Raw genomic sequence first — 26,728 nt, 5'->3', positions numbered from 1 at the left:
ATTTCTCACAGAAAAGGATTGCAGTAACACATGTTTTGCTGTACACATGTTTATTCCCTTTGTGTGTATTGGAACTAAACCAAAAAAGGGAGGAAAAAAGCAAATTGGACATGATGTCACACCAAACTCCAAAAATGGGCTGGACAAAATTATTGGCACCTTAAATAAATATTTGGTTGCATACCCTTTGGAAAAAATAAATGAAATCAGTCACTTCCTATAAACATCAATAAGCTTCCTCCTTTCAGCCGGAATGTTGGACAACTCTTCCTTTGCAAAATGCTCCAGGTCTCTCTTATTGGAAGGGCGCCTTTTCCCAACAGCAATTTTATGATCTCTCCACAGGTGTTCAATGGGATTTAGATCTGGACTCATTGCTGGCCACTTCAGAACTCTCTAGCGCTTTGTTGCCATCCATTTCTGGGTGCTTTTTGACGTATGTTTGGGGTCACTGTCCTGCTGGAAGACCCAAGATCTCGGGCTGTACAGTGCGACCCAAAATCCGATCATAATCCTCAGATTTCATGATGCCCTGCACACATTCAAGGCACCCAGTTGCAGCATAACAACCCCAAAACATCATTGAACCTCCACCATATTTCACTGTAGGTACTGTGTTCTTTTCTTTGTAGGCCTCATTCCGTTTTGGGTAAACAGTAGAATGATGTGCTTTACCAAAAAGCTCTATCTTGGTCTCTTTTTATGTCTCTGTGTCAGCAGTGGGGTCCTCCTGGATCCCCTGCCATAACGTTTTATTTAATTTAAATATCGACGGATAGTTCGCGCTGACACTGATGCTCCCTGAGCCTGCAGGACAGCTTGAATATCTTTGGAACTTGTTTGGGGCTGCTTATCCACCATCCGGACTATCCTGCGTTGACACTTTTCAACAATTTTTCTCTTCTGTCCACGCCCAGGGAGATTAGCTACAGTGCCATGGGTTGCAAACATCTTGATAGCGTTGCGCACTGTGGACAAAGGCAAATCTAAATCTCTGGAGATGGACTTGTAACCTTGAGATTGTTGATATTTTTCCACAATTTTGGTTCTCAAGTCCTCAGACAGTTCTCTTCTCCTCTTTCTGTTGTCCATGCTTAGTGTGGCACAAACAGACACACAATGCAAAGACTAATTGAACTTCTCTCCTTTTTAACTGCGTTTAGGTGTGATTTTTATATTGCCCACACCTGTTACTTGCCCCAGGTGAGTTTAAAGGAGCTTGAAACAATCTAATTTTTTCACAATTTTGAAAGGGGGCCAATAATTTTGTGCAGCCCATTTTTTGGAGTTTGGTGTGACATTATGTCCAATTTGCTTTGTTTCTCCCTTTTTTTGGTTTAGATCCAATACACACAAAGGGAATGAACATGTGTATAGAAAAACATGTGTTACTGCAATCCTTTTCTGTGAGAAATTTTTCATTTTCTAGAAAAATTTTAGGGGTGCCAACATTTACGCCTATGACTGTATGTATCATGCTTTATGTAGCTGAAACGTTGCACATTGGGGAACCTATAAAACTACAGTTTTGAATTGATCTAGAATTCCTGTCTTTGGTGCTGCGACCATGGAGTTTGCATTGTGAAGTTTCTGAAATGGCCTTTCGGATGGTTGCCATATTTCCCCTCTTTGTCCAACAGTGCCATAGAAAGTCGATGCCCTTTTACATGGCCAACGGGCTTCCATAAAAGAGCGCCAATTTTGATATTCCGCACTCATTTGCTGAGCTTTAAGAAGGCTTGTGGCCAGGTGCACAAATGATTGCTGCATCTTTTGTGCAGCCCTTCATTTTATCATTGTCCATCGCACATCCCCTGTTTATGAAATGCCACACATAAGATGCAATCAGCAGATGAACAAGAGTTATTTTCCCTTGGGCCAGTTATCGGGAACAAGTGCTCATTTGACATTATGTGTAAAAAGGCTTTTAATTTATTTTGCTGGAATATGTTATTTATTTTAGTATTGTTCCCATAGGGTGTTCTGCTCACATGGACCAAGAGATTCAAGGCTAGTGGAGTTGAGGGGATGGATGTGGTCAAACTACTTAACAAGGCCATCAAGAAACGAGGGGTAAGTCTTTCTTTCTTAGCAGAGTGACAAATATATAGAAATGGTGGAATATCTATGTGTTCTTGTCTCTATTAGTATAACTAAGTTTGACAAGTTTTATAGAGCTATTTTATTTTATGATGACAACGATGACAACCATAAAGTACAATGATTACCATATATACATCTATAGTACTTTACTTGTGCAGATTATACTGTTTGAAATCATTTAAGTAAATTAATTGAGGAATTAAATATGTATTTAAGGGATTAGAAAAACAAAGCTGGTTTAGGGGTTAGAATACAGCACCACACCTGTTTTCAGGTTCTTCGATTTATTGCAGCTCGGTTCTATTAAAGTAATTGGAGACACTTTGCTTCTCAGAGCTACAAAGCGTAGCCTCTGCAGCTGGTGTAGCTCGCAGTGCCGCTCCACTAATCCGCCATAGTGGTGTCCCGCCTCAGTCAGTAATAGGTGGAGTGGCAATGTGAGCTACACACAACACTAAATATCTTTGAAAAGGAAAATTGTAGGGCTCTCAAGCAGGACCCCTAATGCCAGAACCCAGGGGGGAGCAAGGGAGGTATGTATAAGCCTTTTTTATTACCAAGCCAAAGCACATTGTTTTTTTTTTAAAGATTTTACTGGATGACACCTTTAAAGAATTTTACAATTATCGTACCTAGTTTTAAACATATGTGTGTTAAATATTTTCTTAATGTTTTTGTTCTATAGGACTATGATGCAGACATCATGGCTGTTGTAAATGACACTGTGGGGACTATGATGACTTGTGGGTTTGATGATCAGCGCTGTGAAGTTGGCATAATCATTGGTAACATGATATAATGAATTATATAGGATTCCTACTGTGTATGATGGATGATATGGCAATTGGCATACTGTGATTTGTTTTTTAAGGTACTGGAACTAATGCCTGCTACATGGAGGAGCTGAGACACATTGATTTAGTGGAAGGAGACGAGGGGAGAATGTGCATTAACACTGAATGGGGAGCTTTTGGGGATGATGGATCTCTGGAAGATATTAGGACTGAATTTGATAGAGAGATTGACAGAGGTTCCCTAAACCCAGGAAAACAGCTGTAAGTAACATCACAGACCCAGAGTAGTTCATACTAATGATGTGCTCCCACCTTGCAGCTGCCCAAGCCAAGGATATTGAGCAACACTGTACAACCATTGGCCACAGCATCCCTGCCATGGCATTGCATGCGACAAAATACAAGGTTTTAAGGGAATCTGTCAGCTGCAATTCATGCTCTTAACTGCTGACATTGTTAGTGCAATGGTACTGTGGTACCGGGGTGTGTTGAGAGCAGATGTTGTTTCCCTCGGGTCAGATGGCATTAACCCCTTGTATTTGTGATGCCAGGGTGTCGTTTAGCCTAAAACCACCTGAAGGTATACCGCTGGATCCTGGTCTAGGGCAATAAATACTCTGACGCCAAGTTACGGACAATGGTAGCTTTACTAAGGGTAGTTGGTAAAGTCTATACAGTTCGGCAAGGGCCCATGGAAGTGACCAGTGATGCAGAGACCTTAAGGGCTTGCTGGGACTTGTAGTAGGACTGGACAATTGAATGCAGACTACTCTGACTCGACAGATGACAGGGACTGACTTGACTCTTAAAGCTGTGACTTTTGCTTACTTGAATTGATGGTGGCTGCAGGACTTGACTTTGAGGTCTCCAACACTCTGGACACACACACTAGGCACGACTGCACTGGACCTCAGCAGGAAGCAAGAGCTAAGAGCCAAGAGAGTGAGGATAGCTCCACACAGGGCTTATATGGAGGAGACTAGCAGGAAGCCCTTAGGTCACTCTTGGGATCACCTGGTCTCTGGTACCTCCTGGGTAACAATCAAATGACATAACTCTTAAAGATACAACACATTTTATTGTTCAATACACTGCAGAACATATGTACAGGGGGGAAACAGGTGCAAGGGGCCCTGGGGACACTTAAGGAAGCTGCCTGACAGGGCAGCAATGATGCGGGGTAACATCTCCCGTACTGGGCCACCACAGTATCTTTCATATTCTATGGTGCAAAAAGGGTCAAAGAGGTGTTTCCAAGTCCCTGGAGGGCTGAGGGCTAGAAGACTCTTTTGTCCCCCTCCAATACCTGATTGACAGTCAGCTTGAAGCTGTGCCCAGGTCCGACATTTGAAATCAGGGCTCGGCCTCAAGCTGAGTGTCAGTCAAGCAAGGACAGGGATAGGAGAGGCAGCGAAAAGGCATTACAGTCCTCAGCACTTTCGGGGTTTTGGGAACACCTCTTTAATTCTGTACACCAGAGAATAAAAGCATTTGTGGTGTCCCACTGTGTATGACAGGAAAACGGGGTGTAGCAGTGTAGGTGTAGGGGCAAGATGGTATTAACCCTCGGGGAAAGGTTTTGTTAACCCCTAATGTTTGTTATGCCAGAGTGTTTTTTGGGTACCAGAACCACATGAAAGGTGTCTCCGCTATTCCAATGGCTAGGTAGTGAAAGGAGAGTCCACAACCAGTTATGGTTTAAAGGAGGCTTTACTGAGTTTAGATAGATGGTATTATCTTCACAGCTAGGCCAGATTCCCAGAGAGGTGGCCAGGAACACAGAAGGACCTCACAGCTTGTTGGGACCAATTAGACTTTAGATAATTATCTTGAGGCTTGACTTTAGACTGGACTTGACTATGGGTAGTGACAGCAGACATAGACTTTTGACTTACTGGAATTACTGTAGCGGCCTTCCAGGTGCTGGTCACTAGCACTGAGGTATCTGGTGTTGGCTGGTCTCTGTAAAGACTGATGGTACAAGAGAGAGAATTGTAATGGCCGCCCCCTTATATAGAGGGGGGCTGAGCCAAAGCCCATTGGTCAAGCTGCGGGTCATAGGTTTAGCTGGTGCTCTCTGGGTAACTTCATATAACAACATAACATGTGACATTCCACAGGTCCTTCAGACATCTCACAGTATCTCACAGGTCCTTTAGACTAGCTTTACATTAATACACTTACTATAATCCTATGACAATAAATGACACTTATAATAACAGCAGGGGAGACACTGCAGGAGAGCCCCCAGGTTACTGATGGACTCAACCTGATGGGGCTTAAGGGTAGTACAGAACCATGTTCTGTACTGGGACAGTACACATTTTTCTATCTTATGGAAGCACCGACAGATATGTGAAAGGTACCATGCGTCTCTTTTTGTCCTAACAGCTTTCTAACAAAGTCAGCAGTTTTCAATGTAAATTGCAGCTCATACAGTAGATTCCCTTTAAATGCAATCTAAGGCTGGGTTCACACTACGTTTTCTCCCATACGGGAGCGCATACGGCAGGGGGGAGCTAAAACCTCGCGCTCCCGTATGCCTTCGTATGCGCTCCCGTATGTAATTCATTTCAATGAGCCGGCCGGAGTGAAACGTTCGGTCCGGTCAGCTCATTTTTGCGCCGTATGCGCTTTTACAACCGGACCTAAAACTGTGGTCAACCACGGTTTGAGGTCCGGTCGTAAAAGCGCATACGGCGCAAAAATGAGCCGACCGGACCGAACGTTTCACTCCGGCCGGCTCATTGAAATTAATTACATACGGGAGCGCATACGAAGGCATACGGGAGCGCGAGGTTTTAGCTCCCCCCTGCCGTATGCGCTCCCGTATGGGAGAAAACGTAGTGTGAACCCACCCTAAGTCCAAAAACTCACTTTTACCTTTGCTTTATGTGGACTAAGCTACATTTACCAACATGAGTGGGCAGCCATGGCAGAAATGCACCACCCAAAGGCCTCACAATTTTTCCTATAAAGTCGTGCAGTCATTGGTTGCCATGTTTTGGGTGCATACAGCAAACGACTCTGCCTAACTGCCCTAATTGACAGATTCTTATTCCTGGTGCTTATCCTCGAAGTGGATCATAGGGCGGTATAGTTTGTCAAAGCTGCATTATTTAATGTCATCTCTGTGAAGAAGCAAAGCTTCTAGGGACAGGACAATTACCAAGAGCTAATTGGGTTTACTGTTTATGCAAAATGCCACGCATGGCATAGATTCTGCGGATTTTCCATATAGAACTCTGACGCTTTTACAGTAGTAGCAATGTGGAGCATTGTTCGAGAAGTTTTGGCCACAAAACTGACAGCATCATACAATCATGTCCCTTTTTGTCACTTGTTTTTTTGCATATTTTCCCTATTGACTTTCGTATGGAAGTCAAAATTTGTAACACATCTGCAATGAAATTTAGATATTTTTTTTGTACATGTTTCACACAAAAATCTGCAGTAAAGTTTTTTTGTTGTGGGTTTACTGCAGAGGATTTTCCACTGTATAACACCTGGGAATGGGAAAACTTTATATGTGTACACATGGTACAAGGCATGTATGTAAAGCTCTGCTAATTACAAAGGTCAACGAAGTGACTATTGGTGCATGGACTATGGGCATGTGTATATGATAATGTTTAAATAATTGTCAATGGTAAAGATTTATAAAATAGAATCATATTTCTCTATCTCTAGTTATAAATGCCATTTTGAGCAATGTTTTTTTTCTTTGTAGGTTTGAAAAGATGGTCAGTGGAATGTACATTGGAGAGCTTGTCCGACTTATCTTGGTAAAAATGGCCAAAGAAGGGCTACTGTTTGAAGGAAGAATCACTCCAGAGCTGCTAACAAGAGGGAAATTTGAAACTAAACATGTATCTGCCATAGAGAAGTAAATTACTATTTTTACAGATATATGGCGTCAATCTCATGTAAGATGGGGCCCAAGACCTAAAGAATTTTTATAATTTGACATTGTATTTAAAGGGCATGGGCATCCTATACAAAGATACTGCTAAAGAAGAGCAAATTGGTATAAATGCGTCTTACTGACCCACACAGTTCTGGCTATATACAGAACATTTGGTCTGCATAAAGTAGTTAAGACACCTACACTGAAATTTATGGGCAGCCCTTTTTAGGACTACAGTACAAAGAACTGTAGCTTATGTAAAACGGTCATCCCATACCCATTAGGTCTCGAAAATGTTATCCTCAGAAAGACTTAAATGGGAAGAAGTTCCCATGCTCAATCTCTAGTAAAGATAATTTTAATTCCTAGTGAAAACAATAAATACCATTAGTAATGCATTACCTGTGCATATTGGATCATTTATCATTTATTTTCTTTTAGGAACAAAGAAGGTTTAAGTAAAGCCAAAGACATATTGACCAGATTGGGGGTGGAACCCTCCCATGAAGATTGTATAGCTGTCCAGCATGTCTGCACAATTGTGTCCTTCCGCTCTGCTAACCTGATAGCTGCTACACTTGGTGGTATCCTAGTCCGCCTTCGGGACAATAAAGGCGTTCCCAGACTGCGCACCACAGTAGGCATTGATGGATCTTTGTACAAGATGCATCCACAGTAAGTGTACTTATTGTGATTGATGATTCTCCCCAAGTCATTATTCCCCCTCAACTCACTAAATCAACAAATGGATTCTGATGGGAACATTCCTAACTGTACTTTATTTAATATAAAATATAGTTTGTAAAAAAATAAAATAAACACTAGGCACAGAAGAAACTGCTAGTGGCACTACTGCAGAAACAAAAATTGGGAGACTAATACCCTAAACACATTCTTTTAGTCAAGTACAGGCAGTACAACTGAAAAACGCAACTAGTGGTGCTCACATGTGAACAAAGTTCAAGCTTTTATTCATCCATATGAAATGTAGCTCATGAACAGGGGAACAGAAATGACCTCGGCAATCAGGGTCATTTCTGTTCCCCTGTCCATAAGCTACTTTTTTGCAATCTAGATAAATTTGTGGACGCCCCAATCCAGTAGACATAACTTGTAATAATTTATTATTTAAGAAAGGCAGTCGGTGCTCTTATATCTAAGGAATATCTGATAATGGTGAAACCTTCTATGTGCATTTTAAACAGTGTTAATAATGTCTTGATCTTGTGTGTTTTGGTGGAATTGAGCATAATAATGACATATATTAATGATGCATTAGTCTGCGTGCACTTAACATGCCATCTGCTTCTTTCTTTTTGTACCAGTGAATGAGTTAGGGTATGTAGCCATAGTAGTGCCATTACTCTCTCTAGAGTGGTGCCTTTCTATTTTTTTTTTTTAATTAATTATATGAATCTCTGATGGTGGTGAAGTCTTTTTGGATGTAGAGGAGGCCCCCTTGTCATGGCTACCGGCCGAGGTATAAAAAGATCACTGGAAGATCTCTGTACTGTCCATTCATATATTTGTACATTGTGATCAGATCACTGCTAAACTGTCTTTTATATACACTGAATAATCCCAAATCTGAGCATCTCTGTTTTCATACTGCATTTCAAACAAGCCCTTAATAACTTTAAACATCCCATGGTTTTATTTTATCTGTGTTGTATACCTTGCACAGTTTAGTATTATCTGCCAAAACTAAAATTCTACTCTGTAAGCCATCTACAAGGTCATTAATAAACAGGTTAAAAAGGAGGGTCCAATTGTGACTTGTGGTAGCCCAATAAATCCATCAATAACCACCCTCATTTTCCTATGGAGCCAGTTGTTAACCCAATAATGCACATTTCTCCCAGCTGAGGCATTCTTATGTACCAACATTTTATGTGTCACAGTAATCAAATGCCTTTGAAAATCTAGATACAAAATATCCAAAGCCTTACCCAAGTCCAGACTGCAAGTTACCTTTTAAAGGGGTACTCCCGTGGAAAACTTTTTTAAATCAACTGGTGCCAGAAAGTTAAACAGATTTGTAAATTACTTCTATTAAAAAATCTTAATCCTTCCAGTACTTTTTAGGGGCTGTATACTACAGAAGAAATACTTTTCTTTTTGGATTTCTCTGATGTCACGACCACAGTGCTCTCTGCTGACCTCTGCTGTCCATTTTTGGAACTGTTTAGAGCAGGAGAAAATCCTCATAGCAAACATATGCTGCTCTGGACAGTCCATAAAATGGACAGCAGAGCTTAGCAGAGAGCACTGTGGTCATGACATCAGAGAAATCCAAAAAGAAAATTGTTTCCTCTGTAGTATACAGCCCATAAAATGTATTGGAAGGTTTAAGATTTTTTAATAGAAGTAATTTACAAATCTGTTTAACTTTCTAGCACCAGTTGATTAAAAAAAAAAAAAAAAAAAGGTTCTCCACGGGAGTACCACTGTAATATAAGCTGATCAGATTAGTTTAACAGGATTGATTCCTCACGTTAATATGGCATTATATGTTTATTTGTATTGAGACACCACAAAAAAAAATCCAAAAATTACTGGGTTATAATTTAGAAGACAGAACAGGATTCTTTACTTTTTTATACAAATACAAATCTCTCTTCTAGAGGAATTGGTCATGGTAAACTCATGGTAAATTTCAAAAGGGGCCTGGATGCATTTCTAGAGAGTAATAATGCAATAGAAATAGATAATGAGTCAGCACTACCGCTACTCCAATATATATATAGTGGGAACAGCTGTGTTATAGGAGAGCCAATATCAGACAATATCAGATAATAACAACATCGTCTTGGACGAAATATAGCATGTCAGCACTCACCACATCTGCTTTAAAATCTTCTCTATTAACCCCTTAACGATGCAGGACGTATATTTACGTGGGGGCGCTCATCAACAGTCGGGACCCACGGCTACTACCACACATCGCCGATCGCGGCAATGTGCGGTATTTACCCTTCAGACGCGGCGATCAAAGCTGACCGCCGCGTCTGAAGTGAAAGTATCCCGGCTGCTTAGTCGGGCTGTTTGGGACCACCGCGGTGAAATTGCGGCGTCCCGAACAGCTTACAGGACACCGGGAGGGCCCTTACCTGCCTCCTCGTGTCCGATCGACGAATGACTGCTCCGTGCCTTAGATCCAGGCAGGTGCAGTCAAGCGCCGATAACACTGATCACAGGCGTGTTAATACATGCCAGTGATCAGCATGAGAGATCAGTGTGTGCAGTGTTATAGGTCTCTAACACTGCAAAAAGAAAGTGTTAATAAAGGTCATTTAACCCCTTCCCTAATAAAAGTTTGAATCACCCCCCTTTTCCTATAAAAAAAATAACAATGTAAATAAAAAAAATAATAAACATATGTGGTATCGCCACGTGCGTAAATGTCCGAACTATAAAAATATATAATTAATTAATCCGCACGCTCAATGGCGTACGCGCAAAAAAATTCTAAATTCCAAAAAAGCGTATTTTTGGTCACTTTTTATACCATTAAAAAATGAATAAAAAGTGATCAAAAAGTCCGATCAAAACAAAAATGGTACTGATAAAAACCAGATCACGGCGCAAAAAATTAGCCCTCATACCGCCCTGTACGTGGAAAAAGTTATAGGGGTCAGAAGATGACATTTTTAAACGTATACATTTTCCTGTATGTAGTTATGATTTTTTCCAGAAGTATGACTAAATCAAACCTATATAAGTAGGGTATCATTTTAACCGTATGGACCTACAGAATAATGATAAGGTGTCATTTTTACCGAAATATGCACTGCGTAGAAACGGAATCCCACAAAAGTTACAAAATGGCGTTCTTTCTTCGATTTTGTCGCACAATGATTTTTTTTCCATTTCGCCGTGAATTTTTGGGTAAAATGACTAATGTCACTGCAAAGTAGAATTGGTGACACAAAAAATAAGCCATAATATGGATTTTTAGGTGGAAAATTGAAAGGGTTATGATTTTTAAAAGGTAAGGAGGAAAAAACGAAAGTGCAAAAACTGAAAAACCCTGAGTCCTTAAGGGGTTAATTAGAGGGGTTATCCAGGATAAAAAAATCTTTTTTTATATATATATCAACTGGCTCCAGAAAGTTAAACAGATCTGTAAATTGCTTCTATTAAATTTTTTTTACTCCTTTCAGTACTTATGAGCTGCTGAAGTTGAGTTGTTCTTTTATGTCTAAATGCTCTCTGATGACACCTGTCTCAGGAACTGTCCAGAGTAGAAGCAAATCCCCATAGCAAAGTTATCAGTAGAGAGCTCTGTTGTCAGACAGAAAAGAACAACTCATCTTCAGCAGCTGATAATTATTGGAAGGATTAAGATTTTTTAATAGAAGTAATTTACAAATGTGTAGAAAAAAAGGGGATACTCAGTCCTCAGCAGTCTAACCATAAATGGTTCAATAGTGGAAAAAACGCAGATTTCCAGATCCAGTAAAGCCAACGTAGGGGTGTAAAAAATAAAATAAATGAAACCTGTAAAATGAAAAAGTAGCAATTCCCGATTGTTTCAGGGAAATATATTGTAACCAGTTGTCACGATTCGGCTGGCTGGAGGTGGATCCTCTGTGCCAGAGAGGGATTGGCGTGGACCGTGTTGGTGGACCGGTTCTAAGTTGCTACTGGTATTCACCAGAGCCCGCCGCAAAGCGGGATGGTCTTGCAGCTGCGGTAGCAACCAGGTCGTATCCACCAGCAACGGCTCAACCTCTCTGACTGCTGAAGATAAGCGCGGTACAAGGGAGTAGACAAGAGCAAGGTCGGACGTAGCAGAAGGTCAGGGCAGGCAGCAAGGATCGTAGTCAGGGGCAACGGCAGGAGGTCTGGAACACAGGCTAGGAACACACAAGGAAACGCTTTCACTGGCACAATGGCAACAAGATCCGGCGAGGGAGTGCAGGGGAAGTGAGGTATAAGTAGGGAGTGCACAGGTGAACATACTGATTAAGCCTGCTGCGCCAATCAGTGGCGCAGTGGCCCTTTAAATTGCAGAGACCCGGCACGCGCGCGCCCTAAGGAGCGGGGCCGCGCGCGCCGGGACAAGACAGATGGGGTACGGGTCAGGTACGGGAGCCGGGATGCGCATCGCGAGCAGGCGCCTCCCGCATCGCGAATCGCATCCCGGCTGGGAGTGATATTGCAGCGCACCCGGTTAGCAGGTCTGACCGGGGCGCTGCAAATGAGAGGATGCTGCGAGCGCTCCGGGGAGGAGTGGGGACCCGGAGCGCTCGGCGTAACACCAGTCCTGGAAGTATATCTGTAACAAAAGTCCTGATGAAAAAAGGTCTAATGATAAAAGGGATTATATATGAAAATATGCTTACTGATATTTTCATATATAATCCCTTTTGTCATTAGACCTTTTTTCATCAGGACTTTTGTTAAAGATATACTTCCAGGACTGGTTACAATATATTTCCCTGAAACAATCGGGAATTGCTACTTTATATCATTAGAATACAAGAAAGAGAACGGTGCGCACCTCGTGCAGGTAAACAAGATAACTTCGTGTGTAAATGGTTAGATAAATAGGCCAGCAGGGTGGTCCCTTACCTTACGGTGTTATGCTCAGAGCATAACACCTGCAGTCACTTAGAAATTAGAGAGGGGTCGCAGCATCCAGGTTCCTCTGGGCTCTGGGTAGCAGGGTCCAGCACATCAATAGAAAAGTGGAGCGGATGATCCGATCACAAAAAAGTGGAACATCTGAAGGAGCGCAGACCTCTTCGCTTCTGTGGGAGTCATTTTAAACACAGTGACAGCTACAGGACATCTTCAGCTCTGCTTCACCTATAGGAAGTGCCAATGTCTTCTGCAGCAACTAATTCTTCATCCCCGACGTCCCCGGTTGTCTCCTCCCACCTTGGAGACAACCGGGGACGTCGGGGATGAAGAATTAGTTGCTGCAGAAGACATTGGCACTTCCTATAGGTGAAGCAGAGCTGAAGATGTCCTGTAGCTGTCACTGTGTTTAAAATGACTCCCACAGAAGCGAAGAGGTCTGCGCTCCTTCAGATGTTCCACTTTTTTGTGATCGGATCATCCGCTCCACTTTTCTACTTTATATCATTGTCCTTCATTGTTGCATACTCTCTTTTCACCAGGACTTGTGCTACATTTCATTTTTCTTTTTACAGGTTTCATTTATTTAAATTTTTACACCCCTATTTTTTACACGCCTATTTTTACACCCATTCGAACTAGACGTGGAAATCTGTGTTTTCTCCACTATTGAACCATCCACCATATTTCCCATTAATGGTTAGACTGCTGAGGACTGAGTATCCCTTTTTTTTCTATTGTTTTTGTTTTAATTCTCTTGGGTGAGAGAATACCTCAGTTAAAGGGGTACTCCGGTGCTTACACATCTTATCCCCTATCCAAAGGATAGGGGATAAGATGCCTGATCGCGGGTGTCCTGCAGCTGGGGACGCCCGTGATCTTGCACGTGGCACCCCGTTTGTAATCAGTCCCCGGAGTGTGTTCGCTCCGGGTCTGATTACGGTCGACCGCAGGGTCGGCGGCGTGTGACGTCACGCCTCCGCCCCGTGTGACATCACGCTCCGCCCCTCAATGCAAGCCTACGGGAGGGGGCGTGATAGCCGGCCCTATGGTTGACCGTAATCAGACCCGGATTACAAACGGGGTGCCGCGTGCATGATCACGGGCGTCCCCAGCTGCGGGACTCCCGCAATCAGGCATCTTATCCCCTATCCTTTGGATAGGGGATAAGATGTGTAAGCACCGGAGAACCCCTTTAACCTCGCATTTTTTGCTGTGAGCTGCACTTACCCATTTTCTCTATAATTTACAAATCTGTTTAACTTTCTTGAGCCAGTTGATATATATAAAAAAAGTTTTTTTTCCTGGAATACCCCTTTAAATACTCACATAAAAAACTTGTTGAAAGGGGAGAGGATACATACAATGGGGGTAGAGCTGACGGCAACAGCGCGGTTTTGCACTACTAAGAAGTGCAAAACCGCTCTGTTGCCATCAGCTCTACCCCCTCCTTTATGTATCCTCCCCGTCCAGCAAGTTTTTTTATGTGAGTATTTAATTAATAAAGAAGATTTTAAAGAACATGTGGTGTTATTAAATAAAAAAAAAAATAAAGAAGATGTGGTGAGTGCTGACATGCTAGAGAGTAATAATATTACAGGTTATAGTCATTAGTTGTTCATCCTCGGATTTATTTTGCCAGATTTGAAGTCAGATTGAAATTTGTTTCGCCTTACAATGAGCAATATTGGCTTCTACATGTGTTTTATTTAATTTTTTTTGCTTTCCTTTAGATCAGTGGTTCTTAACCTTGTTGGAGGTACTGAACCCCACCAGTTTCACATGCGCATTCACCGAACCCTTCTTAATTGGAAAAATAAAATATGATTTTTTCAAATTCAAAACATAGTTATATATTTAAATATACAGTGATCCCTCAACTTAAAATGGCCTCAACATACAATAGTTTCAACATACAATGGTCTTTTCTGGACCATTGTAACTTGAAACCAGACTCAACATACAATGGTACAGCCAGTCCAGATCTGTGAAACGTGTCAATGGCCGGAAGAACTGACCAATCAGAATGGGCATTTACTGGTAAAACCCCTGTATTACTGAAGCGTATGCACTGACTGGTGTCTGGTAGTGCCCCCTACAGTACAGGGAGGTACTACATGTTCTGTATTACTCTTTACCTGTGCCAGGGTTAGCTGCTCCTATGGACACCAGGTGAGGGCGGCTCCATGTTACTTTTTTTTAGGACATTGCATGTACTGTACAGGACCCTGAAGAAGCTCCTGTCCTCTACATAGACAGTGATTACAGCTCCCAGCAGATCTTTATTACTTTTATATGTAAGGATTTGCTTTATCTGTATTAGTTATTTACTTATTTTTCTTTAATCCTCTCTTTTTCCTATTTTTGGATGACATTTTGGAGGCTTCAGAACCAATTACCAGGTTTCCATAGAGTTATGGTCTCAACATACAATGGTTTCAACATACAATGGTCGTCCTGGAACCAATTAATATTGTAACTTGAGGGACCACTGTATATTTATACATAGGTGCACAAAATGAACAAAACCATTAAAGAACAAAACCATTAAGAACAAAGAACAAAACCATGAAAACATGATTTTCACAAAAAAACATAATAATGAATATTTACTGCAAATCAATGTGACTCCTGCTGGTGGTTCAGTGTGCCTACCTATTCCCGCGGCGTCCGTGCGTCCGTGCATCCAGGCTGTCCGCTTGTCAGAGGGACCGTCTGGCTGAGCCTGTTTAAGACGCCACGGGACCGGAAGTGCATCACGTTAGGCCGCGACGGAAGTGGTGCGTTCCAGCGTAGGACGCATGCAGGCGATCGCGTAGGAGCGGAGCCACAAAGGATAGGAGGCTTCCTTTACAGTAGGGTAAAACAGTACTCTGAGATCTGTTAGGTGGGACATGATCACCTGCAGCCAATGATGGACAAGTGGGGCATGTCATCACAAATCTTATGAGTCGGGTGTATGTCTTGACCTCCGCCGAACCCAGGTTAAGAACCACTGCTTTAGATCAACGCTGCAGGCTAACAGGGTGAACTAAATGGATGTTTGTGTTTTTTAAACACTTGTTACTGTTTCCGATTGTAACTGATCAATGCATGTTATGTTTAAAAGTTACTAACATTTCCTTCGGTGTGTTTTCCGCAGATATGCCAGACGCTTACATAAGACAGTGAGACGATTGGTCCCGGAGTCAGATGTACGATTTCTGTTGTCTGAGAGTGGCAGTGGTAAGGGAGCTGCTATGGTGACAGCAGTGGCCTACCGGTTGGCTGAACAGAGGAGGCAGATCGATGAGACACTTGAAGAGTTCAGCCTCACTCATGAACAATTGTTAGAAGTAAAGAGAAGGATGCGGATCGAGATGGAGAATGGACTGAAGAAGAAGACTCATGAGATTGCAAAAGTTAAAATGTTGCCAACATTTGTTCGCAGTACACCAGATGGCACTGGTAATAATCACATTCTAAATATAACATGTGAAGGAGGGAGCATAATACATGGAATCTGTGTTTTGAACATGTTTTGTAGAACATCATTATCCATTAATATATCATAGTGGTCAAGATCCTAAACACTAAATTCAATATATCTGATGACAGGAAAGCATTTAAATTGCTGTTTTCCAGGCATAGTGCTTATGTGATGTATAAAATTCATAAATATATTGCATGACCAGCATAGGTTTATGCCACATTTTATCTGTATTTTATGCATGACAATCCACTATTTCTGACTGCACTTTTCTTTAAAGTGTTTCTTGTTAATTGAAAAAAAAAAAAAAACTTCTTACATATGAAAAGTTTTAATTGATCAGCGGCTAACTGCTTCTCTCCCCGGCTCGCTGGTCTACCTGCCATTCCCTGTCTATGAAGCCCATTTCCTGCTATGGGAATAAGATTGCAGCAAGCATTGCAGAAATGCTCAGCCCCGCATTTCTTCCAGCTTGGTGAGGGTCTGAACACCTAGCCCCCAACTGATCAAACTTTTTACATGTCTCTGTAATATGTCTGTAATAAGCCTTTTTCAAATGACCCCCATCAGGGGTCAAGTGCCAGGAAAAAAAAGTGTAGGAACTCACCTAAGACTTCCACTCAAGGACTGGTCCCGCCAAGGACTTCTTGAAATGGGAACGGTGTTTCTGCTGTGGAAAAAATGCAGAAACTTAGTTCCCACACGTTCATGCAGGACTTGAGCCCTGACCCCCATACATATAAAATTATCAATCAATCCCTCCCAACTTTTTCTTATGTGTAGGGATGCAATAATAGTTAAAAGAATCTTCAGAACCAGATGAACGCTTTTTCACTCCTTTAGCATTAAAGAATAGTGATAACTTGCTACCATTACTCCACATTTACTCTTAATTTTCAATATGAGTATTATATCATAAACAAATAAGCGTTAAAGGGCTACTCCACCACTAGACATCTGTCTGATCGCGGGGATCTGTCTGCTAGGACCCTTCACCCCCCCTGCAATCTCCAGGAAGGCACCCCGGTGTTCTGATCATGTTCAGAACCCTGACTTCGGGCGACCGTGATCGTGACGTCATGCCACGCCCCCTCCATTCAAGTCTATGCAAAGGGGTGTGACACCTCTGTTTCTCTAATGCTGAATAACTTCTTTAACATATTTGAATCATACCACAGGGAGTGTGATGCATAAGGTGCAGAGTAATGAAAATTAAAGGGATTTTCAAGGGGAAAAAAAAAAAAACATTGACATTCATAGTTAACTGGTAGGGCAGCAACACCCAGCACTTCTGCCGATCAGCTGTTTGGCACTCACGTTACCTTAAGAATAGAGCCAGGAACAATTAGCTGTGTACTCTGTGTAACGGCAGCACCAGGGTACTGCAGATTCAGCTACTATTTCCTTCCGCTGGACAATAGAAACCAAGGATGAAGCAGCACAGCCTCACCACTACATAAAATACAGAGTCAATTGCTTCCCGCTCTGTTCTTAGTGTAGTACCTGCATAGACCTAGTCCTATTTAGGCATAACTGCTTGTTACAATCTGCGGCAGCTACACAAATAAATATCCTGTTTTGGATTGATACATTGTAACAGTTTTCAGATGTGTGTGCATGAAAGGTTTTTAGCCTGTGCATACAAGCTAAAATGTTTCTATTCACTAACAGACATCCTGGAAATGGATGGAAAGCAAAACACAAACAATCATAGAACGTTGCACACGGTACAAAATCTTAACATTTATTTATATGAGCCTGGCCAACACCTATAACATTGACAAGTTCACCTTAAAGGACTTGTCCTCTTAAGACAATACTATCTGTTAGAATGGTCCCCTGACAGAGGCCCTGGGTGCTCTAGAGTAAGGCTAAGTTTCCACTTGTTTTCTTTTTGCCCCCCCCCCCCCAAAAAAAAAAATATATATATCTGCCTCGTGGCGTTTTTTCGGCAAAAAAACGCTGCGGCCAGATGTTAGCTGTAAATCAATGATAAATTGCTAAATTATTTTTCCACTCTGCGGTTTTCAGTTTGGCTTTTTTAAATCCTTTTGGCATTTTTTCACTCGTTTTTGGCATTTTTCAGCTTCAGCAGTTTTGCAAAGTTGCAGCATGTTGAGCTTATGGCTTTTTTTTTTCCTGAAATCATGGCGTTTTTCTCCCATAAAAGTCTATGGGAGTAAAAAAAAAAAAAATGCCAACTACATGTGGGTTTTAATTTTGGCGTTTTTACTGGAGGTTTTTATTCTTTTTTGGACTTTAGAGATCCAAAAAAGTGATGGAGATACCTTTTTAAATAAAATTTTGTAGGGTACCATTAGAAAAATATTTAAAAAAAGATACAGTATTGATGGAAAAAATTGTATTCAATTAAATGTATCTTTATTATAAAAACATTTTAATTACAGGGATAAATTTATGTGGGCAGGAAGGGCACTAAAAATGTGTGTGTTTTTCACTTTTCTTTTTTACTTTTTTTTTTTAGGTAGTACTAATACTCCCAGCATGGAGCACACTGTTCAATGATGGGAGTAGTAGTACCTGTACTAATTGACAGATTGCCCATGTCACTTCTAACATCCGTTGTGATCCTCCTGTATAATGTATAGATGGGGCCGACCGCTCTTCCATGGTCCCCTGCACTGCCGTATATATACACCAACTCATATTTCCCCCAGAAAGCTGTGATTGGCCAGATGGTTCCAGCCAATCACAACTCTCTATGGGAAATATGAATAGGTGTATATATACGTCAGTGAAGGGGACCGTAGAAGAGCGGCCGCTCACATCTATACATTATACAGGAGGATCACAGCGGGTGTCAGGAGTGAAACTCGCTGCGATCTGTCTATTAATGCAGGTACTACAGCTCCCAGCATAGAGCAGAGTGTGCTCCATGTTGGGAGCAGTAGTACCTACAGTTAAAGACAGATCACAGCGGGTGTCATCCTTCATCCCTGAGATGCGGAGCTGCTTTCTCCTGTGCTCCCATCTCAGCTCTGTACTTTGGCTGGCCACTCACCTTTCATATTTTCCTCTATGAGCTGTGATTGGCTGCCACCATTTGGTAATCCCCACTCTGGGTGGAAAATATGAATGATTGATGTTCTATTCACATCACTGGCCGGAGTACAGAGCAGAGATGCGAGCGTTGTATAGAGCCGCTCCATCTCTGCTATATTATGGACTACTGCATCCTTTTTTTTCTTTTTTGGTACCCAACAAATTAAAAAGAAAAAACACCAAAGGGGCCAAAAATGCAATTTCCACTCAAATGCAAGAACACCAGAAAAAAGTCAGATGCAAGAAGTTGCACTGGTGTTTTTTCTGATGTTTTTTTTTCTCACAAAAAAACGCAGGAAAAAAAACCAAGTGGTAACTTAGCCTAAGAGAATCTCTTTGTAGCATGCCTAGTGTCGGCACCCTACCAGTTAACTACAGATGTCTTCTCCTGTTTATGCCAATGTTTGTTTTTTTCCTGGAAAATCTCTTTAATTTTCATTACTATTAATTGCCATTGAAGGAGATTTAAAATGTTAGGAAAAAGTCAGCATTGTGAATAAAAAGCTAGTAAATAACTGACTTAAGGGTTATAGGTTTCTGTTATTATATGATCTTCTCCATAGTTTGCTACCAATGATTAAATTAACAGTAAGTTAACTTTTTCTACAGCAATTTATTCTTAACTACTTATCATGTATTGTATATCAGTGTTTTATTGTTTTATATTTGTATAGAAAATGGTGATTTTCTGGCTCTAGACCTTGGAGGGACAAACTTCCGAGTTCTACTTGTCAAGATCCGCAGTGGAAAAAGAAGAATGGTGGAAATGCATAATAAAATCTATGCTATTCCTACAGATGTCATGCAAGGGACTGGGGATGAGGTAAATCCATAATAAATACCTGTATCCTAATAGAACTATGCACTTAAAGGAGTACTGGAGTGCAAGAACACTTATCCCCTATCCAAATAATAGGGAATAAGTATCTGATCCCAGATAAGTATCCGATCCTTGCCCATATAATATATGTTCTGTCACTGTTGATTCATTTCCTGTTTAGATTGTTTCACAAATATGATGATTGTCTTGTTTCAGCTATTTGACCACATTGTTCACTGCATCTCTGATTTCCTGGATTACATGGGAATTAAAGGGGCACGACTTCCTCTGGGTTTCACCTTTTCCTTCCCCTGCAAGCAAACCAGTTTGGATGCTGTAAGTCACATGGATGAGGGTGGGAATTGTGAGCTATGAAAAGCAAAGAAATAGATTCAGGGCCTACAACTAGTACTTTTTTAGCATCCACTCAAGATATGGGTCACATGAAATAGATCTTAACCAAAACTTTTTGGTGATGGATCTGGAGGATAATGCAAAGTCATTGAAGATACAAGCACATTATATAGTCTTAAATAAGAAGATGGCACTGTTTAGAGTCTATATATATATTGGGATATATTTTCTGACAACAATTCATGATTATATGTTCAGTGTTCTTTTTGGGAACACTAAAGAAGCAGAGCTTTTAGTAAAATACGCACAGGTTTTAGGTATTTGGCACATCAAAGTTCTGACACTGAGTTGTATATATTCAGGGTATCCTGCTAACATGGACCAAGGGCTTTAAAGCAACTGATTGTGAAGGTGAAGATGTGGTTAATTTGCTAAGGGAAGGAATCAAGAGGAGAGAGGTAGGTATGGTGAAGAACCCCTCTTTCATTACACCCTATATAACGTAACTATAATGGTATTATACTTTATATACAATGTCATTTCTGTTTCTAAAAGGGTTAACTGTAAAGGTCACATAACTTGTGGGATTATTTAGTGTGCATTCTAGTAAAAATAATTTCTGGATAAATAGTAAGTTTTCTTTTAAAACAGGAATTTGACCTTGATGTAGTTGCCATAGTAAACGACACTGTTGGGACAATGATGACTTGTGCATATGAAGATCCAAATTGTGAAATCGGTCTCATTGTGGGTAAGTATGCATTATCTGTGGATATCAGCCACTCAACCAAACATTACCTTTGAAGTCTATGGACACCTTTTGAATGCATTTTCTTTTATTATTTCATTGTACATATGTGCAAAAATATGTTCACATAGGTTTTTATATAACATTTTCGGTAGAAGAAAAACTAAAAAACATTTCTAATATTGGTAAAATTTTTATAAACATTGACAATTACAGCGTATTAATAAAAAAGGACAATCTACGGTGTCTATAGCCTTTATAAAAGCTTTTCTCTTGCAGCATCACACAAAAATAGCACTAGTCATTATGTGCTGGAATTTTATTTTCCAGCTACATTTGAGTCAGATATCAGTGTTAACTGATATTATTTGTACGTTATACTGTGCTTGTAAAGAATTCATAAAATGTTTAATATATATTGTATCCTACATATCCAGCTATAGATTGAACACATCTTATTATGTCTTAGGTACCGGCAGTAATGCATGTTACATGGAAGAGACAAAGAACATAGAAATGGTAGATGGAGATGAAGGCAGAATGTGTGTCAACATGGAATGGGGAGCATTCGGTGACAATGGATGTCTGGATGATATCCGAACACAATATGACAAAGCTGTTGATGAACTGTCTTTAAATTCAGGAAAACAAAGGTCAGATAAGCCAAATACTGGAAAACTAAGTCATGAATTGTTTCTCTGGATCTAATACATTGTCATTATTGCATTTGTTATTCTGTTTATAGATATGAGAAAATGATAAGTGGAATGTACTTGGGAGAAATTGTAAGAAACATTCTAATTGACTTTACAAAGCGAGGATTCCTGTTCCGTGGGCAGATTTCCGAGGCACTGAAAACTAGGGGTATCTTTGAAACCAAATTTCTTTCACAGATTGAGAGGTAAGAAATAAACAGTGCTTGTGGGTATTGTGGTCTAATTCTACTGGAAACATTTCTCCTTTGCTGCTCCAAAAAAGTCAAATCTTACAGGTCACTATTGCAATCTGTTATTCGAGAGCTAAATAAAGCTATTTCTATGTCAGCTGGGTGTACAGTTAGGCGTACCTGTCATTAACAAAAGCTTTTAATATAATGTAGACAATAACATGATGGGGGAGATTTATCAAAACCTGTGCAGAGGAAAAGCTGTCTAGTTGCCCATAGCAACCAATCAGATCGCTTCTTTCATTTTTAACCAGACCTCTGTAATATGAAAGAAGCAATCTGATTGGTTGCTATGGGCAGCTGGGCAAATTTTCTGCACCGTTTTTGATAAATTTCCCCTGTATGTATATTTGTACTATACAGTGATTAAATAATTTATATATTTTTGTCCCTACAGCTATTGTCTGTGTGTCTCTGTTAGGAGTCCAAAAACAGGAAGTGTGGGTGGACAAGCAGGGTTCTGTACACTGAGGACAAGCAGGGCTCTGTACACTGAGGACAAGCAGGGCTCTGTACACTGAGGACAAGCAGGGCTCTGTACACTGAGGACAAGCAGGGCTCTGTACACTGAGGACAAGCAGGGCTCTGTACACTGAGGACAAGCAGGGCTCTGTACACTGAGGACAAGCAGGGCTCTACACTGAGGACAAGCATGGCTCTGTACACTGAGGACAAGCAGGGCTCTCTGCGCTGAAGACAAGCAGGGCTCTCTGCACTGAAGACAAGCAGGGCTCTGTGCACGGAGTATCAATTCAAACACGTATTCAGACCTTAGGTGTGCACATATAGGGTGGCTTCCCAATGTCTACCTCAGGGCTCCATCACCTGAGAATATTCAACCGTATTCATAGCAAAGAAAGACATATAACCGGGAATTGCACTTAAAAGTTCCTTTTTATCTAAATTTTCATTCATTACAAAAAATGCAGTGAGAATTCAGAACATATTCACCCAGTGCATAAAAACAGTTCAGAGATCCTTCCATACGGTGTCTTCAGAACTATCCATCAAGAATCTTGCTGTCTGTAGGATGGTATGTTCCTGGCCACATGGACGCTGATTCTGAGGGGGTAAAGACAAGCTCGCTGGCGTGCGAGCCACTGAAGGACGTTTCAGGAGTCTCCTCCCTTTCTCAACTCAGTTATATGTATTTCTTTGCTCTGTACACTGAGGACAAGCAGGGTTCTGTACACTGAGGCTCTGTGATACACCCCCGGTCGTCACTTCCTGTGTTTGGTCTTCTAACAGAGACACGCAGACAATAGCAGCAGAGACAGCATTTTTTCACCCAAAAATATACACATTTTTAATCACTCTATATTACATATATATATATATATATATAATGGTATTATCTACATTATATAAAAAGTTAACAACATGTACACTTCAACCATTTGCTGCTAGACAGATCACATGCTATTTTAACGCTAAAGTACATAGAGTAGGCTGCATTCACCTGAGCGCTCAGAAACTCTGTTTTCTTGTCTGTTATTACTTATTTATGGAAATGTATCCTTCCCAATGGGATTGACAACCTTTTTTGTGCTGGGATCTGCTGTAAAAAACAAATGTTGGTTGTTAGGACTATCTTTTAAACAACAGCTGGCACACTAGTATTGCAAGGCTGATTTTTTACTTTTTTTGTTATAATTTTTACACAGATTTTGATGCATTAAATGCAAACAGTTTCTATCAGTTTAACAATCAGTTTAGAAGATAAACAGGCAATTAAATCCGGTATTCAGCCTCACTGAAATCAGTAGGAGAAATTAACAATTCTTAAGATTCTTAAAAATCATACATTAACACTATAAAATTATTGTCCAGTGCGAGGAAGGAGGATTATCTGGAATGATTATCTGGAGACTAGTTATGTCATAAGGCAGGGGTTATCCAGGAAGAACTTGTGATATCAAAGTGAGAAAGGCATGATTATCTGGAGACTAGTGATGTCATGGGGCAGGCCAAGGGTTACCCGGGGGGATCTGTGATGTCATGGGGAGAAGACAGCATTATCCTGGGAGGTCCAGTGATGTCAAACAAGGATAAGTGACCTGGAGAGGCGTGGTGATTTGTCACTCAGAAGCACTAACCATTTTGGCCTAGCTAATTGGACAGGACTCCATATACATTACCCCATCTATCTTTCTAATCTGGCCAATATAAAATTATTTTTGGAGACCCCTAAAACCAGGTCCTGTCTCCAGTCATATACAGCATAGGGTTGGAAGCAGTATGTCTATGTACAGCCCTGCTTCAGTGCTCAACTGCTTCTCTTATCTGTGGTCAGGACTACTGCTATGAAAATACAAAACACTCCTTGGGGAAATTATCCCCTCAGGGATAACCCTGACTAAAGACCCCTTATAATAATATTGTTAAAACTTAGCCTTTCTTTCTATAATTAAAATCATGAATTAGTGCTCAATAGCCACTAGATGGCAGTAATGTGTTAAAATTACAACACTGTGCCTACACGTTCCGATAGAACAAACTACTTGTGTCTGTGTCACAGACTACATAAAAAAATCGAATGTCGGATACGTATTAGTACCGACTACAGACTAGTATTTCCAGCAGTCTATTCATGTTTCGGAACAATGACACTGTGTTGAGCTAAAATTCTTTCCTCTCTCTCTTAACGTTTCGCCATGAACTGGCTTTTCAAAGGCACGAGGCATATCAGGGATACTAACTTCTGGCTATTTATAGACTAGCTATTACCATATTTAATTACTTGGCGTCCTGAGCATCCAATCAACATTCATAATGACATCAACACTACACTTACTTGAAGCTTATTCGTACATGTGATCTACCTGTGTGCACATCACATCACATCACCACAAGTGGCGCATGTCAGCAGACTTCACCTTTTCATTGCTCTTCAGGTGCATACTGCGCATGATTCCCTGATGTTCGCGCATGTCTTCGGACTTAATGTTTTTCATTCAGTGCGCTCCAGTGTCTGCGCCTGTCTTGGGACTTTGTATTATTTTCATTGTACTCCAATGTTTGCACATGTCCTGGGACTTCCTATTGTATTCCCTGCATAATTCAGGATCAGCGCAGATCTTTATGTCCGCGCATTTCTTCAGACTTAGTTATTCACTCAATGCACACTAGTAAAGCACCAAACTGAAACGTGGGTCATTTATTTTACAGTTATACACTGTTGAGGCTATTGTTATTTGTGCTTATATGAATTTACTTATACCATTTGTTTATATTACTGTATCAGTATTTCCAATTGGGACTATATAAGGAGCATAGAACAGATCGATTTATTAAAAAGTGTATCATAAAACAAAAACTATATATTGATATTTCATCCATAGAATCACTATCTATTTAAAGATATATATACTACATTAAAGGATGTTAGTTATATTAATTATTATATTCATATGGAGTAATTCAATATAGGGGTTACTATTAAGATTTACTCATAGTCCCCCTTTACATTAAAGGGGTATTCCGGGCAAAAACATTTTATCCCCTATCCAAAGGATAGGGGATAAGATGTCTGATCACGTGACGCCATCACGCCCCCTCCTATAGACATGAATGGAGGGGGTGTGGTTTGACGTCACGTCCCCAGCCTGCAGGTCCCGCATAGAATGCGGGTGCTGCAGGGAGATCAAGGGGGGTCCCAGCGGCGGGCCCCTCGCGATCAGACATCTTATCCCCTAAGTATTTTATTAACCTCTTATTCTTATGTAATATATCCTACCTTTCTATTTGTTCTATAGGTATGGATGTGATACTTTAGTATCCAGACCTACCCTCGGTAAGTATTAACACAATTTTAAGTATATAGATGTATAAGTATGTTTCAAAAATGGATAAATGTTTAAAGTATATCTACTGTCATTTGGATTTGGTGATAGATATAGTGTTCATTTTCATACAGTATATTGATCTATTGTATTGTATCATGGGTGCTCATAGTAGTACCTTATGTCTTTATTATGAAATTTAATGGGTTTTCTCACCAATTAGTACCCTGATATTATCAACCACTGTCTGTTTTATTAGATCTATTCAGTTATTAATAATTCATTTTATTCCAAGAATGCTGAAAATGAAAAATCTTCGTTTAATCCCTTTGGACTTCGGCTATCCAACTGATATATCCAGCATGTACTTTCCTTTAACAGAATTTAATCCATGTCTCCTTTCCTTTCACCAATTTTCATCCTCCTTAGGCCCCAAAATTTGAAGGCAAAATATGATTTGCCAGGGGTGTGTCCGCTCCTGTACGGATGGTGCTGATACGTTTGCTCACCCGAAGTTCTTGAATCGTTTCACCTATATGCAGCTTCACACACGGGCACTGAGCTACATATATCACATTTTTTGTTCCACAATTCACAAAATCCCAAATGACATATTTTTTCCCATCAATTGGATTAGTGAAATCTTTTGTTTTAGGGAAGAACTTACAGTTTGTACAATGTCCACAGGGATAAGATCCCTGTGGTTGTGTCGGTATCCCTGTGGACATTGTACAAACTGTAAGCTGAGTGCCCGTGTCCGAATCTGTATATAAGCACAATGATTCAAGAACTTCGAAAGCGGGTGAGCAAACATATCAGCACCATCCGTACAGGAGCGGACACACCCCTGGCAAATCATATGAGTACTGTACATTTTGAGGATAAATATGCCATCAAATTTTGGGGCCTAAGAAGGATGAAAATTGGTGAAAGGAAAGGAGACATGGATTAAATCCTGTTAAAGGAAAGGATGCGATGGATATATCAATTGGATAGCCGAAGCCCAAAGGGATTAAACAAAGATTTTTCATTTTCAGAATTCTTGGAATAAAATGAATTATTAATAACCAAATAGATATAATAAAACAGACAGTGGTTGATAATATCAGGGTACTAATCGGCGAGAAAACCCATTAAATTTCATAATAAAGACATA

General features: G+C 40.6%; 1 protein-coding gene across 1 annotated transcript in view; it reads left to right on the top strand.

The window, feature by feature from the left end:
• The window catches only part of LOC130282259 (hexokinase-1), a 109,679-nt gene that overhangs the window by 74,998 nt on the left and 7,953 nt on the right, over positions 1-26,728 (top strand). The window contains exons 5-16 of the mRNA XM_056530306.1: positions 1,978-2,073; positions 2,789-2,888; positions 2,975-3,158; positions 6,628-6,783; positions 7,246-7,479; positions 15,533-15,837; positions 19,597-19,745; positions 19,959-20,078; positions 20,459-20,554; positions 20,748-20,847; positions 21,314-21,497; positions 21,590-21,745. Of these exons, the coding sequence (XP_056386281.1) occupies positions 1,978-2,073; positions 2,789-2,888; positions 2,975-3,158; positions 6,628-6,783; positions 7,246-7,479; positions 15,533-15,837; positions 19,597-19,745; positions 19,959-20,078; positions 20,459-20,554; positions 20,748-20,847; positions 21,314-21,497; positions 21,590-21,745 (1,880 nt within the window). The remainder of the gene's footprint in view (positions 1-1,977; positions 2,074-2,788; positions 2,889-2,974; positions 3,159-6,627; positions 6,784-7,245; positions 7,480-15,532; positions 15,838-19,596; positions 19,746-19,958; positions 20,079-20,458; positions 20,555-20,747; positions 20,848-21,313; positions 21,498-21,589; positions 21,746-26,728) is intronic.

The sequence above is a fragment of the Hyla sarda genome, chromosome 7 (assembly GCF_029499605.1).
Source record: "Hyla sarda isolate aHylSar1 chromosome 7, aHylSar1.hap1, whole genome shotgun sequence".
Lineage (NCBI taxonomy): Eukaryota > Metazoa > Chordata > Amphibia > Anura > Hylidae > Hyla > Hyla sarda.
Note: the sequence above shows the minus strand (reverse complement) of the source record. Positions and strands in the feature narration are given on the sequence as shown.